At 41.3% G+C, this 16,992-nt stretch overlaps 1 protein-coding gene and 1 long non-coding RNA gene across 7 annotated transcripts in view; one reads left to right on the top strand and one right to left on the bottom strand.

The window, feature by feature from the left end:
* LOC135265010 (citron rho-interacting kinase) overlaps positions 1 to 9,400 on the top strand; it is a 77,554-nt gene extending 68,154 nt beyond the window's left edge. For 3 of the 5 annotated variants that reach the window (XM_064354178.1, XM_064354181.1, XM_064354182.1), the window contains 11 exons: positions 1,799 to 1,879; positions 2,134 to 2,269; positions 2,604 to 2,743; positions 2,869 to 2,961; positions 3,373 to 3,481; positions 3,640 to 3,768; positions 4,041 to 4,121; positions 5,673 to 5,751; positions 6,241 to 6,414; positions 7,231 to 7,525; positions 8,195 to 9,400. In XM_064354178.1, coding sequence (XP_064210248.1) covers positions 1,799 to 1,879; positions 2,134 to 2,269; positions 2,604 to 2,743; positions 2,869 to 2,961; positions 3,373 to 3,481; positions 3,640 to 3,768; positions 4,041 to 4,121; positions 5,673 to 5,751; positions 6,241 to 6,414; positions 7,231 to 7,525; positions 8,195 to 8,218 — 1,341 coding nt within the window. In that variant the 3' untranslated portion in view covers positions 8,219 to 9,400. The remainder of the gene's footprint in view (positions 1 to 1,798; positions 1,880 to 2,133; positions 2,270 to 2,603; positions 2,744 to 2,868; positions 2,962 to 3,372; positions 3,482 to 3,639; positions 3,769 to 4,040; positions 4,122 to 5,672; positions 5,752 to 6,240; positions 6,415 to 7,230; positions 7,526 to 8,194) is intronic. The other 2 variants (XM_064354180.1, XM_064354183.1) reach the window with 1 other exon arrangement.
* A 74-nt stretch (positions 9,401 to 9,474) lies between these two features.
* On the bottom strand, positions 9,475 to 13,735 carry LOC135265014 (uncharacterized). Of its 2 annotated transcripts, XR_010332831.1 has the most exons (3): positions 12,329 to 13,735; positions 10,825 to 10,890; positions 9,475 to 10,228 (listed from the first exon to the last, which is right to left on the bottom strand). It is a non-coding gene; the product is annotated as an uncharacterized LOC135265014 (long non-coding RNA). The 2 variants fall into 2 exon arrangements; XR_010332830.1 differs by having other exon boundaries at positions 9,475 to 10,890.
* Positions 13,736 to 16,992: the final 3,257 nt, after the last annotated feature.

The raw sequence follows: 16,992 nt of genomic DNA on the forward strand, positions 1-16,992 counted from the left end.
TTGTCATAATGTGGAAACGCTCAATACCTACACAAATAGATATAGTAAGTCTTTCATAATTTTATTATGACAATTGTTGCAGAAATAGGATGAAATAGTGGGATTAGCAGGATTGGCCAGTGACTGTTGTAATCTCAAAAAATAAAAAATATAATAAATATATCCTCTAGACCAAACTATAAGATAGCTTGTGTTTATGGGTCTGTTTGATATTGAGCACAACATGGATGAGCACAGACTGCAGCTGGGCTCCTTCTGAGCCTTGGAAGTCTGACGTAATGCAAAGCAAAAAACCTTTACCCATGTGTGGATTTCCAAATCAAATGAGAATTTCTCTATGGAGAAAATGAATGGTAGTTTCACATAACCGTCCCTGTCACAGTTAGTGATTTAAACTGCCGTTTTATCTGTACACATTTCTCTCCTAAATGGTACTGGATCCACTGAATTCCAATGCCGCCTTGCCACCAAAATGATTATTTTTCAGATGGCAAGCTGCTGCAGATGTGTCACTGCTGCAGATGTGATTTACATCACAACTAGTGGGTTCCATGGGAAGGGCTTTTCAAGCTAGTCAAAGCCACATTTAGCCAGCAAATACATTTAAAGAAAGTACTTGAATAAGGAAATAACCAGAACAGCAACAGTAACAACAATGAAGATATTTACAGCGATATATACAACAGTACAAAATGAAAAAATATGCTATTTATTACACTAACGGGTAGAAGTTACACTAACAGCAAACGTCTTACATGTGTGAACGGTAACTAACCTGAAGGGAATGACAAGACTTCTGAGGTCCATTTCGTCTTGCAACAGCACTACAACTTCAAACCGTTAATTAAATATTCAAAATTTAGAATTATTGAACAAAAAAAGTGACAGCCCTATACCCACACGCATTCACCCCACGCACACAAGAACACACCCTTGCACACAAGCAGCAGTTATTACCTGGTATTTAAAAATAGTGAATGAAACATTCTTAAAATGGCCTCTGAACACCAGTTTGTATCCCTGTAGGTGTTTCCTTTGCTATAGACACGTGCATACACACACGCACATGCCCAGGAGAGACATCTGCAGTGCAGGTGTCTGCGATGTGGCACAGGAGCTCCACACCTGTTCGGCTGCCACCCCATGGCTTCCCCACCTCACTGTTGCCAAATCACACCGTCCCGTCACCTCGCCTCACCTGTCATCGTCATGAATACCGTGTCAGTGTGGTTTTCTGTCTGAGTGATGTTTTCCAAAAAATCAAGAGGGACATGTGTGTGTGCAGGCTATGTGCTTGTGCTTGTATTGTATCACAACAGAAAGCAAGGCTATATAAGCCATGGTTACTTGATGTTTAAATATTTGAGCTTAAAAGCATTGAGCAGCATGGAAGTTATTGTCTCTGTGACCTGTGGCCTTTTGATCAGGAAATGCTTTACTCAGATTTATCTTCTATGCATTCGCACCTTTAGTTTTTTCAGCTGACAGCTGTCTTTGGGAATTTCATTCCAGTTGTTCCTGGGGAACCATTTCATTGTTTCCCTATGTATGGGAATGTATGGGAGGCACAAATCAGCTCCCCTTTTACAGTGCCTGCAGACATATCAGAGCAGATAATGACCAGTTGAATGGGGACGGGGGACATGACCATGTCTTCTGAAACAATGTGTGATAACGTTGAGTAGAAGAAAATGTACAAAGACTGCCAGGGTTTGTACGTGACCTGTGGCTAGACTGACGTAGGTAGAAGGGGTAGCTTTGTGTCTGTCCCTCCTTAAACCTGCCTGTCTCCATGCAGAAACTGCTGGGAAACTCTCTGCTGAAGCTGGAGGGGGATGACCGTCTAGACATCAACTGCACCCTGCCCCTCACTGATCAGGTACTGAGGAGGAGATTGGTTGGTCAATGTAGACTGGGTCACGTAGGCCAACTAATCAGCAGTTGAACTGTATTTGGCATGACGACTTGAGTGTCCTTGAAGTGCTTTTCAGTGGCACACATTCAGCGCGGAAGTGCCTTTTCACCGCTGTGCTTTTCAGCCTGTACCAATCCCATCCTATTACTCATCTAGCCTCTGCCTGTGTACGACTCTGCAGTGTACTGATTGTTTTTCCATCTTCCCATCCTCTTCAGATAGTGATGGTGGGCTCAGAGGAGGGTCTGTACGCGCTGAACGTCATCAAGAACTCCCTGACCCACATCCCCGGCCTCGGCTCCGTATTTCAGATCCACATCCTGAAGGATCACGACAAGCTCCTCATGATCATGGGTGAGTGGCTCGCCTCTGTAACATGCAACTGATGTAGTGACTGTTTAATTCCGGGGCCTCACCATCTATCAAAATCTTCTGATTTGTTGCCACCTTGATGCTGTAGAACCACAGTGTGCTGGTGGTGGTTGTTACTCAGGGCTTAATAGACCAATTTAAGCAGCTCATGAGACCATTTAATCACCACACCAAATTTCTTGTGTCTAAATATGCTGTTAACGAGAAAACAAAAGCCAGTAAGCCTTGTGACTCTCCAGGACCAGGGTTGGCAACCCCTGCTGTTGTAGCGCATCTTCATATGAAGTCTGATGCAGTGACTGTGTTTGGCCACCAGGGGCGGAAAGAGCACTGTGTCTGATCGAGATCAAGAAGGTGAAGCAGTCTCTGTCCCAGTCTCACCTCCCTGCCCAGCCGGAGATCTCCCCCTTCATCTTTGAAGCGGTCAAAGGCTGCCACCTCTTCGCTGCAGGCCGGGTAGGGCCACCCCGTCTGTGAATGTGGCAGCATTATGGAGTACAACATGAGATGTAGCGAAATTCTGATGGTAAGACATTTTGTTTCTAAGCCTGAAAATGGTGCCCTTCTCCCCCTGTCCGCAGATTGAGAACGGACAGTGTATCTGCGCCGCAATGCCCAACAAGATCATCATCCTTCGCTACAATGACAACCTCAACAAGTTTTGCATAAGGAAGGTGAGGCTGCGGCGCACCCCTACGACACGCACAGTATGAAAATCGTTAGACTGCTTCTTGATCAGACGTGCCTGAGCAGGGCAAGCACTGTTCTGTGAAAAAGCTGCTTGGATACTCTGCAAAGTATTGAAGAAATCAGCAAAGTATTGGCAAACTTTAGTGCGATAGGAGATGTTGGGTTTCTGCTTGTAACAGAATTAATGAACGAGTCTGCTTTCTGGCACCTGACAGAAATGTCCCTCTCCTCTTCTCCTCTTACCACATGGTCCCTACTTCCACTCCTTTCTCCATGTTTTCTCTTGTTCTCTACCCTTCATCCTTTTCTCTTCCTCTCCACACTCCTGCCACTTTCCTTCCAATCTCTTCACGGTCCGTTCATGGTCACTTCTCCTTCCTGCTTCTCCCTCTCAGGAGATCGAGACCCTGGAGCCCTGCAGCTGCATCCACTTCACCACCTACAGCATCATCATCGGAACCAACAAGTTCTACGAGATTGAGATGAAGCAGTATGTGCTGGAAGGTAAGGGACGTTACAAACCTGTTGAATATTCCTATAAATGTTCCTTTAAATTCCTAGCTGTTATTGTCCTTAGGGTCTTGAACTGTCGAGAGAAAGTTTTTTTTAGTGTGTAAAGTCCCACATTATAACACTCTCTCACCTCTCTTTCCTGCCCTCAGAGTTTCTGGACAAAAATGACGGTTCGCTGGCTTCCGCTGTCTTCGCCGCGTCCTCCCACAGCTTTCCCATCTCCATCATGCAGATCAACAGCACCCCACAGAAAGAGGAGTATCTGCTCTGTTTCCATGGTCAGCAGCCTCCGCCAACACAGTGTTCCTCTCTGTCATTTCCTCATGCTGCCTTACACACTCGCACATGCTAACACACCTTCACAACGCTCATACATGCAACAGTATTAAGTTTTGTTGGAGTATTTTGACACGTAATGACTGGAATTCAAATACAGGTAGGCTTTTAGTGTTTAAATATAGATATTCATCATCTCGGTTAATCTTACATGAAACATTTTAAAATGCATGTTCTGCATATGCATATGTGAAAGGTGTGTGTGTCTCAACAGAGTTTGGAGTCTTTGTGGATGCATATGGCAGGAGGAGCCGTAATGAAGACATTAAATGGAGCCGCCTACCCCTTTCTTTTGGTAAGTGCTTCTGTTTCTGTATAGGTGACCATTAGAGCTGTCACTTTTTCCATGACCTGAGTTTGAATGAGTCCCATGAATAAGTGAAATGCTTTTGAATTTGTTTACATTTTCAATCATAAAAATGTCAATAAAAAAAATGTTGCCTAAATGTATAATTATTATGGCCCAGTTTTAATTTCCCATCAAACTTGTCGCTAAAAATAAAAATAAAATAGCTTAAACATGCTATGCTATAACTAAGAAAACAGTATCTTGAGTTTTTATTAAAATAAAATTAGGAAAGATTGTAAAAATACAATAAAAATGACTGTAGATCAACTGTTACTCAATCTTTTTGGTCTCCAACTGCATAGAACAGTGGTTGTGCTAGCCCATGGAATGGTCTTTGGAATGCAGTATATTTCAAAATCTGCCTTTTACATGAAATCTTTGTTCTGATAAAAATAACAATTTCTGCCTTAATATGCCAACTCACAATATCACAATAAATATATGCTGTTCATAATTGTATGATCACACTGTAACAGATTAAGGTACAAATGGTATTCTGATGGTATTTAAAATACATTTTTTCCACAGTGGCTAATAATATGAAAAACTGTTAAAAACTCCTAGGAGCAATTTTTGTTTCAATTCATGCATGTTGAGCAAGCTAACTAGAGCATATCTTTTTTAAATTTTTCACTCAAATTAAATACTTTCTCTTTAAATCTCAGAATGCAACCAACGTCTTTATAAATATTATGATCAACACAAATATTAGACCCCCGAAAGACGATTAATTATTCAAAGGAGACTCAAAGAAACAAGTAATTATTTTGCTGTGGTTTGTCTGGGTCATTGCCTGTTATGGTCTTTAAAAAATAAAATAAAATAATAAACCTCAAAATATCTGCGTTTATAGAACTGCATGGTGGCTCTTTTTTTCCTCTGTAAAAAATACAGAATCTTGTGCTAATGCCAACACTGACTGAACCCGTAATATTTCCAAACGGCACTCTTGAGGTGCAGAGGAGCTGCAATTTTTCTTGGCTCCTCCATTTGGAATGTATAGCCTGCAGGCTATGCGGATAGCACGGCTCGCACATGAACGTTATTTTTAGGCTACCTAACAGTATACCCTGTAGTCAAAACAATAATATGGTTTGTTTATCGGTCTTGTTATTGAGCGTTGCCATGAGCGCCACATGGATCAGCACAGAGTGCAGCTGGGCTCCTTATTTCAGCCAGGCAGTGGGACTGCAAGTTTGAATCCTTAATTAAATATTAAAAATGTAAAAATTTCCAAGGGATTCAAACGAGTTTGGGAGTGTGGACAAATCACTAAAAACAGTGGTGGATATAATTTTGACACCTATCTTTTCAGGGGGGGAATTATTACTTGTTCCACTTTTTGTCTGAGCATGGTATTAGTGTAAAATAATATAATTTTCCCATATTTTTAACATAAAATGCATCTCATGACCTTTGTTATTTTATGCAGCCATTTTATAATTTTGGGGGGCTGTGTGTTTGTGTATGTATTAACAGTTCTCCTCTTTGTCACAGCCTTCAGAGAACCCTACCTGTTTGTGACCTACTTTAACTCCTTGGATGTCATTGAAGTACAGGGACACTCTACTCTGGGGTAAATCTGACCACCCTTCAACTGCAGTGGCAGCGAATCTAAACATGCTGAATGTTGGCTCAGTAACAGTTATACACCAACAGGTTTCAGCCCTTCCAGATTTGGCATCTCTCAGTGATAGATGCCTATAAAATAACTGGAGGAAACTTTTGTGTGATTTTTTTGAATGCCGTGCCAATTTTTCTGTGTGAGTTTCCAAACACTATATTCTGAGCAACTTTTCATTTTTGCTAAATATTTCAACTGCCGTTATAGCATGCATAGACCAGAGAGAATATTCTCCATTACATTAATAAATATGCCTTTGTGCGGGGCTGTTTCCTCCATCACTTCAACATTAAAGCAGACCATGTGTTATAGAGAAGGTGTATTCCGTTAAAGATTCAAGTGAGGAGGTCCTATTGGCCTACATTGGCCTTTGCACTATAAGGGGTGGTGGGGACCTTGCACCTCTATGTGAGTATCCAATATGTGTCCGTCTCTGTCCAGCTCTCCAGCCCAAGCTCACCTGGACATTCCCAACCCCCGCTACCTGGGCCCTGCCATCTCCTCTGGAGCCATTTACCTGGCCTCCTCCTACCAGAACAAGCTGCGGGTGATCTGCTGCAAGGGCAACCTGGTGCGCGAGTCCGGGGAGCTGCAGAGGACCGGGTCCAGCCGCAGGTGGGAGGGCCGAATCTGCAGGGTGTTTAACGCGAGGGCGTCTGACCCTGTCTGAGTCTAAGAGCAAGCCGCTCTTGCATTTTCAGTTGCAATGGATGAGAGCATCTGCTAAATGAATGCTAGGCAGTGTAGGAGTAAGAAGAGTTTATTGTAAATCACCAGCTGGAGCTGTGGGGATTCTCTGGCAGATACTCAGAGGCCCCCTGTAGGTTTCCCCAGGCCGTGTTTTATGCTCACAGTCTGGAGCCTGGGAGGGGTTTGTGCTAATCTGCCTTGGCTGTGGGCCAGCCGTGCCCGAGGCGCAGCAGAAGCATGCCCACGGCTTCTTGGGGCTGACCGCACACTGGCCAAACCCAGTTCTGATTGGAGGTTTAACCCAGAGCTCAGGCAAATCAGGTGCAACTATGTGCACGTTGGTCTCTTTTTAAAAAAAATCAGTTTGTTTCTCAGTAAGTAAGTTAGTCGTGTCAAATCACGGACTCTTGCTTTAAGTGTGGCTGTGCTTGGCAGCCTAACAGCACCACCCACTGTTATTTTACTGCTGGCTGCCTGAGCCAAATCAGCAGCGGAGTTAATATTCCGTGCTCTTAGTTTTCATAAACTGAGACAAATTACCTTGCGCTGTGTGATAATTTAAAAGAAAAGGAATAAGTGCCTTTATGTTTCACCTGCTAGCTCTGAGGGTCCTCTAAGCTGTATTAGTCATGCATTTGAGAGGCACATGTGCCTCTTTGCCTGTGATTAAGCCTTTCATTTAAATTCTGTTGAGTGGTCGGTGCCTCTCTATCACTCCCCTCTCTGCCCTGACCTCCGCAGCAGCCCCAACAAGAGAGGCCCCCCCTCCTACAACGAGCACATCTCCAAGCGCCTGGCCTCGGGCCCCGGGACCCAGGAGGGGGGCCTGCACCGCGAGCCCAGCACCCCGCACCGCTACCGCGAGGGGCGCACCGAGTTCCGGCGGGACAAGTCCCCGGCCCGCCCCCTGGACCGGGAGAAGTCCCCGGGCCGGATCCTGGACAGCCGCAGGGAGAGGTCGCCCGGCAGGATGTTTGACGAGAGGCCCCGCCTCCACACCGGCTCCGTCCGCACCCCCCTCACGCCCGTCAACAAGGTGAGCCCGCTTGAGCCGGCAGATAAAATGAGGAAAAAATGTGAAGTATAGTTTCTCATGAACAGAAGAGAACCTAAAGATTTGGTGAACAGAATAATTATGAAATCATCATGATGTATGGACCAAAAAGCAAGGTTTCTTATAGAAGGTGAATGAAGTTGGCTTAGTTCCTACCCAGTGATGTTCTTGGTGCTCACAGGCAACCTGATGTCCTCCGTGAGGGGGCTACCTCTTACTTTGATTGGCAATAGCACTCCTGTACTGAGTGTGGCTAATTGTTACTGGCTCACTAGCAAGTCAGAGTGCAGACAATTCAGTTGCAGTGCTTCCTGCGCAGGTACAAGTGGTACACTGGTGACTTAAGTCAGACTTGGTCATTTGAAATGGAAAAGGTGGCTCACTTATTTCCAAGTGTAATGAAAAGCTGTAGACATCTAGCAATGGTTTTAAAATATCCTGTCCTGTAATTCCTAATACAATGACTAAAACAGAGGCAGTAGGGCCCCTACAAAATTTTATGAAGATTGTAGTACCGTCTCGACAGATGTGCAGGGTCACTACCTCCAGTATTTTCATCTGTCTTAGGAACCGCTGGCCTATTAGAGACTGGTTTGTCCTTGTGTTTCTGTGGAGATGGGTGTAACCCAGTGTCCGTCTCTCTTTTTGCAGGTGTGGGATCAGTCGTCCGTCTGAGTGTCCCCGCCAGCCATCGATGTGCTAGAGACAGGAGGAACCTGCTCCTCAGGGTCAGCTTCACGGTCCGTGGAGCTCCTGGTGACACCACCGAGGAAAGGCCAAGCGAGGCACCGTCCGCAGTCTCGTCCTGCTTCTTACCGGATCTTCTTGCATTTGGGGACCCCCAGCTCCTTTCTCCTTCGTGCGTGTGTCCAATAAGTTTGCAGCTGAGAACACGTTTTTAACACACATCCCTACTAACGCTCTCCTTGCCTGCAGTACAATAAAAAAATAATCTTTTTAGCACTACTTGATCTTCAATATTGTACATAGGGTTAACTCCAGTTTTTATAGAGTATAAAGGGAATAACAGGCTGGTAAAGCCAAGTCTATTTTTATTAACAGAGTTTCTAATGTGCCGACTGAGCGTTGCAGCGTTTCCTATTCAGAATAATAAAATCAGTACGAGCCGAACGACGTTTTGCAGGATCACATTTTCTTCACCTCGGCAGTGAAGCGCAGCACGTAAGCGAGGGGCAGTTTTTCAGGAAATGAACTTTTTTTATTTTCTTTCCTTTGGTGGAGTCCTGGTCCAGTCGACTAATTGACTTCATTTAATAAAATTTCACTTTGCCAGCGAGTGTACAGCTTACCAACTTTCTGTAAGCAATAGAGAAATCATACATTTTGCTCCAAGCTTTGTGTTGTGTAAATAATAAGGTTTATTTGCGTGAGGAGGGAGTTTAGAGGTACTTACCCAAGCGTAAGCCTTTAAAACAGTCAGCAGGAAGTCAGCTGAAACGCGCCTTCAGCTCGCCATGAAGTCTGTGTAGATACAGATATCTTGCTCTTTATACTGTGCAGTGAATGTCTGACGACCCTCAGGGTGTGTTTCAGTATTACAGCTTCCTTTTATTGTGAGATTTCAGTGCTGAAGTGCCACAGTTAGAATTTTTTTTTTTTCAAAAATAATCATAAACTTGTGACCAAAAACACTTGTAAAGTCGCACTATGAAGCATGTGTAATTTCAAACACTACATTTCAAACCTTTCATTTCCTACTTTTTTGTGTTTGACCTTTTCTTGTGTGTTCACTTAAATTGTGCATTAACTATATTGTCAGGAAAAATTGCTAACAAGATCATTTGCTTTTGATATTTTTCATGTAAAAGTACATTAAACATGACTGAATAATCCTCATTTGATTCTTTTTTTTGTCCATTGCCATTCTACATGGGTTTTCCAATGGTCATCTTTTATTGTTTATGAGGAGGTTTTTCCAGGGAACTTTCCTGTCACACTAATCAACATAATTAATTCTGTACATCCCAAATGTTGGCAAGCAGAGCCAAAAACAACTGAATTCCACCAATACAGAAAACAAAATCTGCCAATCTCCTTTCCCTATAGCTGTGTTGTCTTATTTAATAAAATAAAGTGGTACATCTTCAGTCTTCCATCGAGAAAGCTGGAAATTATAAATTAGCTACAGAGGTGTCAACTTTATCTGGTCTTTTATATTCATAGCATCTCTTTTCAAAGTGTCATTCTCAGATATCTCAAAGTGGCACAAACACCTCCTTTGGTTAACAAATGCAATGTGCAAATGCGAAAAATAACCTAGATTGAACCGTCAACTGTCATAATACTGCTTTAACACTTGATGTGTCATGTGGCTGTAAATGGTAACGGAAAGTTCTGCTCTGACCTCACTAGAAGCAACGGTAACCCACCTGAAGAGAGGTCTAGCAGAGTATGGTGGCCTTATTGGACACAAAATGTCCATGGTACACAATCTCAGATAGAATCTGACCCATGTCAGTGATGACTGGGGCTGCCAGCTCCACAGGACCTTTGGAATCCGCTTCGCACCACCCGAGGGATATATGGAAGGGATTCAGTCACCATGGACAGTGCTGTTCATTGCTCAAAGCAACCTTGTTGGCTGTCCTGGTGACTGTGACTTGCTCTCTGCACAGGCATATGATTGGGTCTCCTCCACCTCTGCTCTGTGTGTGCAGCTTGTGGCTGTGGTGTGAATAAAACCAGCTGGGTGACGCTGCATGTTTCAGAGGAGAACCACAAATTGTCTACACTCCCCGAATCAACAGCATGGGGCATATATGAGCACACATATTTGGCAATGCCAAATTTATAAAGCCCTTATGGCCTGATATTACATTGTTTGCCTGATAGTAAAATTTTCAGTATTCTTCAAAAGAACAGAAGCAAAACTACACACACCATTCACACCTAGATCCAACTGGGAACCCAAACAAGATACCCAGGGAATTGGTGGACATCATCCGACAGCACAGAAGAACAAGAAAACATTAAATCCTCAAACTTAAAGGTTAAAAACACACAAACAGTAGATGACAAGCAAGCACTATAGCAACTGCCAAACAACAAACAAAACCAACAGACAATGGGAGTGTTGTGTTGCGGGAAGATCACAGTACATAGAGGAGGCAAAGGGATAACTAATCGATCAAGAACACTACAGAAAATGCACAGTAGCAGCCCAGGAACTTCAGGGCATCAAACACTACAGGAAACTACAAGAGAAACCAAGAAAGGTTTTTTCATCATGGGAGAGACCCCCCCATGGATGTTTTACTTACTCAAACCACCAGAAACATTGAGTGACCCATATGAGGTCCAGGCAGGGGGATCCATTGTGTTTCCAACTGCAACAGTGAATACCACAGAACCAGAGAATACATTGAGTATTTCATCAGCTCCCTATCAAACCAACACCAGCGCTACATCAAGGATACATACAATTTCCTACAGGTAGAGACTGCATACAGCTACTGGATTCGGTAACTTGGTCACAATCAATCTGGAGATCCTATATGCAAACTTAGAGACCACAGAAGGATTAAAAGCAACTAAAATGGATGGGAAAATAGCCCAATAACAGTTAAACCAGCTAAAGCTCTCCTAAACACCTCTAAATTAGCCTTGCTAAAAGGAAACTTGAATTTAACTTCTTACATATTATGGGCACAAAATAAATCAAACCTTGCCTTTACCCTTTCTCTTGCTCCAAAACATAACGAAAATCTTGCCTCAATCCTAACACTTACTGTTTTCCCAAAACTAACCCAAATCTTCAAACAAAACCAAAAAATTATTTCTAGCCTTAGTAGTTACATAATAATCAGATGTTTCCATTTGAAAAACTATCTAAATATCATGTATTGAAAAATAAATTCAAGGAAGTGTGTTTGAAGTTATGGAAATGTATTTTGCAATATATCAAAATACTATAGTGTTATGACTCAAAAGGAAAAAGATTGCATCATCCAAAATTCAACACCAATCCTTGTACTCTTTCCCTAGCTCCTAAACATAACTGTTTTGCCTGAACCCTAACATTTGCCACATTCCTGATGCTAATTCTAATCCTAAACCTAATTTCAAGCCCTAGGAGTCATCCTATGTAATTTTTCTGTTATGAAGGCCTACACAGAGCCTACTGCCCTATTTCACTTGGTCTTATCCAAACACATTCAGATGAGTCTTAAAAAGCTAACCATTATTTTAAACCAATTCAAGCTCTTCTGCAGGAGATGTGGTTATGCGTGTACATCTATGTTCGTAGTGCTTGTCAGTCCAACCCATGGCAATCTGTAGTGAAATGTTACTGAAGGTAGGCTGTAACTGTAAGAGACCTCGATAATGTGTATGAAGAATAACCATATTATTACTCATTCAATGTGAGGGCCTTCCTGTTCCTCTCACACTTTTCCAGTTAAGTATGACAAAACAATTGTCAAAAATAAAAGATTTTATTTTTACAAAACCAAAGGTAATAGAATACACATTAGATGAATGACAATATGGTTAAAATAGGTTATTAATAGTGTTATATCATAGAAGGATAAAGAAAACAAGATCACAAAACACATCATAGTTGACAGGCCAGGGTCAGGACTTTGAACATGATCCTGGCAGCGACTGGTAGCCAGTGGAGTGACCTCAGCAGGAGAGTGACATGTCAGAACATAGGAAGGTTGAAGACAATTTTGGGGGGGCAGCATTTTGAATCAGTTGTAGCAGCTGTGTAGCACAGGCTGGCAGGCAAGGAGAGAGTTGCAGGAAATCAAGACGGGAAATTACCATGGCCTGGACCTGGACGAGTAGCTGGGTGGAGTACGTGGTCAGGCATTGTCAAATCCTCCTGATGTACCGGAGGAATCTGCAGGACCGTGATGTGCTCCTGGACGTCCAGCTGGTCTCCTAGGACCACCCCCAGGCTCTTTGCAGATTGAGAGGCAGTCATTGTGGTACCATCGACAGTTATAGGGAGAAATATATCTTTCCCAGTCCATGCGACACTTACCTAACATGGTCCACGTCGCCTTCTCAACATCTTCATAAACAATCACCGCACTAATGGCTATTCATGTTAAAGAAAAATGAATGCACCCAACTACATCCGCATCAGTACAAGCACATGACAGAATGGACAGCCAAACATACAAACATCCTTACCTAGAATTTTGCACATCACCTAAAACAAGCATTCCGAATGTTACATGGTAGGGCAAATGCCAATGTTCCTTGATCTCAACCTGTTGTAGTGGTCATCCAAGGTAATTAGTGTTCCTTTGTTTCTTTGATGGGTGCTTGCATTGCTATAATGTAATCCTTCCCTGACTGGCTTAAACTTTTGTAGGAAGAGTTAACATTATGAAGAATGTGTGTTTTTGTGTAATTCTATCACAACCGTTGGTTGAGGCTAAATAAAGCCTATACTTACGTGGTACGGTCAGAGTTAGTGCTAGGGTTATTCTATGATTTTGAATGAGTCACATAATTTCACTTTTGAGACATAGAACAATATCCTTATCTATTTTGACATTTTTTTCAGGGAAGTACAATTGTCATGAATTCCTTCAAACACATTGCCTTGTATGAATTTCATTGAACTGATTTTATTTTGTTTGTGATTCATATTAATAGAAAAATCTAATATTTAAGATGAGGGGTAAAAATAGGATTTACGGTTAGAATTAGAATTATGGTTAGGGATAGCAATGTAATTTTTTGATTGGATATGCAAGCTTGGAAGTATTCTAAAGATGTTTCATCCTTCCAAGCAAAATACATGGCAACGGATCTTGGAAGTATCCCAGAATTAAATCCCAGATTGCATTCTTGGAAGAACAGTGCAACCATATATGGTGTTATTCTAAGCATTTTTGATAATATCACATATTGAAAGCTCTAACATATTTTTGGAATGTGACATCATTGATCCACTGACCAATCATAATGCATTTGAGACTCAGAACACATATTTTGGAAATGCCTATGACCACTTTAAAGAATGAATGCACTTCAGTTTCCTTACTCAAGCATCCTTCAGGAGGAGCCTACTTGCTCCTAGCTCCTTCAAGGAGCATTTAACAAGTTGGAATGTCCTTTGAAATGGTGGACTTTTATCGGTTTCAAGGTCAGGTGAGGATTGAGAAGACATAAAAAAAAGCCATTTGAATGAGCCCATGGTGTGTGTCCTAAGTTTAAGCAATCAGATCACTGTCAACCCAGAAGCTCTAAGCGGGCTATTCTTTTGCCATAGTGTAGCTAGATTAGATTCTACCTTTGTATCCCAGCAATTGGTTTGTTGTATGGTTTAAGTTAGTACCTTATTAGCCTCATTCTAAGGACTGCATCAAGCAGGCATTGTTGAGCAGTAGTGCTGTTTGGGCAATGCTTTCCCAGCTGCTTTCTTGCTAATAGGGCTTGAGTGGCTTGACAACGCATATTAGAACTGTTGAGTTAGTTGGCAGAAAGTGCAATCACTAATTCGCATGTACTAGCTAGGATAATTGATAGTTAGGTTCTGTAGATTGTTTTGATGATAGTGTGTTCCAGTGCAGTTGTACTTTGTCTTGTAGATTCTTCGCTGAACAAGTACTCTACAGGTGAGTCCTGACGATGCCTTCGCTCATCCTTACTTCTCTAGTTTCTTCTTACATCTTGAACCTATGCACTTGTGTACGTCGCGATAGGCGTCGCTATCCTGTAAGTTAATTATGTAACCATTTCCATTCTCAACCCCGAGAGCAGCCTTCAATTTCATTTCCGTTCTCCAATCCCAATGACAACAGGGTAACAAACCTCATACCTCACGGATAGGCACAGCAGTTTACAGGTTATCAGTGGCTCCACAGCCCCCCTGCTTGCCTACAGTACAATAAAACAATTTTAAAAAATTTATAGAGTACTTCATCTTGGAAATAGTGTGCATTAAATTTTTTAGGGAGTATAAAGGGAATAACAGGCTAGTAAAGCTAAGTCTGTTTTTATTAAGAGGTTCTAATGTGCCAACGGAGCATTGTAGCATTTCTTACTCAAAATAATAAAATAAGACATACTGAATCACATTTTCACAGTATTACATTTTCTTCACTTTCAGCATTAAGAACTAAAGCAAGGGGCAGTTTTTAATTTCTTTTTTTTTTTTTTTAACCGAGAGCAGACATTCTACCTGTCAGACATCTAATTCACATTTGGGCCTGTACTCTGCCCTTGGAAGCTTCAAAGTGCTCAGCCAGCATGATAAGACATGCTGAGGTAAGACATAGAAAGAGTGTGTGTGTACTCATTTAATTCTTCAACTTGGTTAATACATCTACAAGCACAATATTGAAAATTCTGGTCAGGTCATACCAGAATAAAGCAGAGGTCAGGGTGTCTATGCTGATTTTGCAACTTTGTGTAACTGTCTGATCATCTAGTAGCTTAAAATCACGTCCATAATAGCCAAAGCCGTGGCCCCCAAAAAGATCCCAAAATATTAATATCTAATGTCACCATAATGCTTCCTAGGAGAAGATCATTAACTGTAACAACATGTGTTATATTGTAAATAGACCAGAACCATAAATATATATATATATATATATATATATATATATATATATATATAAAAGGTAAGAAAGCAGTACTCCTTGGATCCTCCCAGATGATTAATTAAGTATACACAGGCCTGGTGAAGGGGTGTGTCCCCAGACTCCCCACCCTCGTTTTCAGTAGAAAGAAGGTGCAACTTCTTTTTAGTTGGAGCAACTTGGCAAGAAGTCTGTTTTTAACTGTTTTTGAGTTAGTTTGAAGTGGGCATCTGAGTCCTGCATCTAGGTTTGGTATTATACATTTCATGGTCATTTTTGAATATTCTACTCTTTTGGCTTTTGAATTTTGATTGTGGCACATCCTTGGATTACTTTTTGACACACATGCTGTGGTTTGGTACTTTTTTTTTTTAAGATAGTTGAACCTCAAAATTAAGGTTAGACAAAAATATTTGTGATAACTGAATAAATTTCTACATTTTTCCCTGGTTGCAAGTTGCACATTTTGATGTACAGTTTGCTCTGCCTATCAACAAATGCAGAAATTTAATTGATAATTGATATCTTTAATAATAATTAATTAATTTAATCAAATATATTTTACATGTTGGATAAGTGGGGTGTTTTAACTGTTGATGCACTTGTGTTCGGTATTCAGAGTGCCATACATTGAACAAGGGTGTTAGCGGTTAAAACTGCTGGATTTTTAAAATTTTACATATTTTACTTAATCCTGACTTCACCGGCACACCCTCCATTCATATTGGAGTTAGGAATTAGGTCTTTTGGGTGGACATCTGACCCAGTTGACTAATCGACACTTGTGAGTATTCAGCTAACCACTTTTCATCTTTTACTCCAAGCTTAGTGCTGTGTAAATAATTTATTTGTGTGTGCAAGGAGTGTTGAATTACCAAAGCATAAGTGTTTAAAATGAAACAACAGGAAGTCAGCTGAAACTCACCATTACTTTCAGCTCCCCATGAAGTCTGTGTACGATACAGATATCGTGCTCTTTATACTGTGCAGTGAACAATGTCTGACGACCCTCAGGGTGTGTTTCAGTATTACAGCTTCCTTTTATTGTGAGATTTCAGTGCTGAATTGCCACAGTCAGAATTTTTATTTTATTCCAAAAATAATCATAAACTTCTGACCAAAAACACTAATAAAGTTGCTCAATGAAGCATGTAATTTCAAAACCTTTTTCCTACTTTTATGTTGGCCATTTTCTTGCGTACTCAAATAGTGCATGAACTATATTGTCAGAAAACCCGCTAACAAGATAATTTGCTTTTTATCTTGTACTTAAATGTAAAAGTACATTAAACATTAATAATAATGACTATTCAGTCATTATTATTAATGTTTAATGTACTTTTACATTAATAATCCTCATTTAATTATTTTTGTCCATTGCCATTTTACATTGGTCTATCATTTTTACTGTCCATGACAGTGACGGCGCCATTTTATCCAAGGAAGATACTGCTTTGTCATCACATTGATCAACATTTTTATTAATTCATTCTGTACATCCCAAATGTTGAGGTGATGACCAACAGAGCCAACCACAACTTAATTCAACCAATACAGAAAACAAAATCCCCCTACCTCCTGTTCCTATTGCTGTTGTCTTGTCTAATAAAAGTCGTCAAAATGGTACGTCCTCAGTCTCACACTGGGAAAACTGGAAACAATAAATTAGCTAGAGGCGTCAGCTTCGATCTGGCCCTTTATAATTCATAGCATCTCTTCTCAAAGAGTGTGGTTCTCCAAACATCTCAAAGTGGCACAAACACCTCCGTTCGGTGAGCAAATGCAATGTGCAAATGCCAAACTTTATTTCAAATTTCTCAAAATCTACAATGTAGTAATGCTCTTCAAAGTAAACTCAAAACAAAATATTCATACTGAGCAAAG

The sequence above is a fragment of the Anguilla rostrata genome, chromosome 10 (assembly GCF_018555375.3).
Source record: "Anguilla rostrata isolate EN2019 chromosome 10, ASM1855537v3, whole genome shotgun sequence".
NCBI classification, from domain to species: domain Eukaryota; kingdom Metazoa; phylum Chordata; class Actinopteri; order Anguilliformes; family Anguillidae; genus Anguilla; species Anguilla rostrata.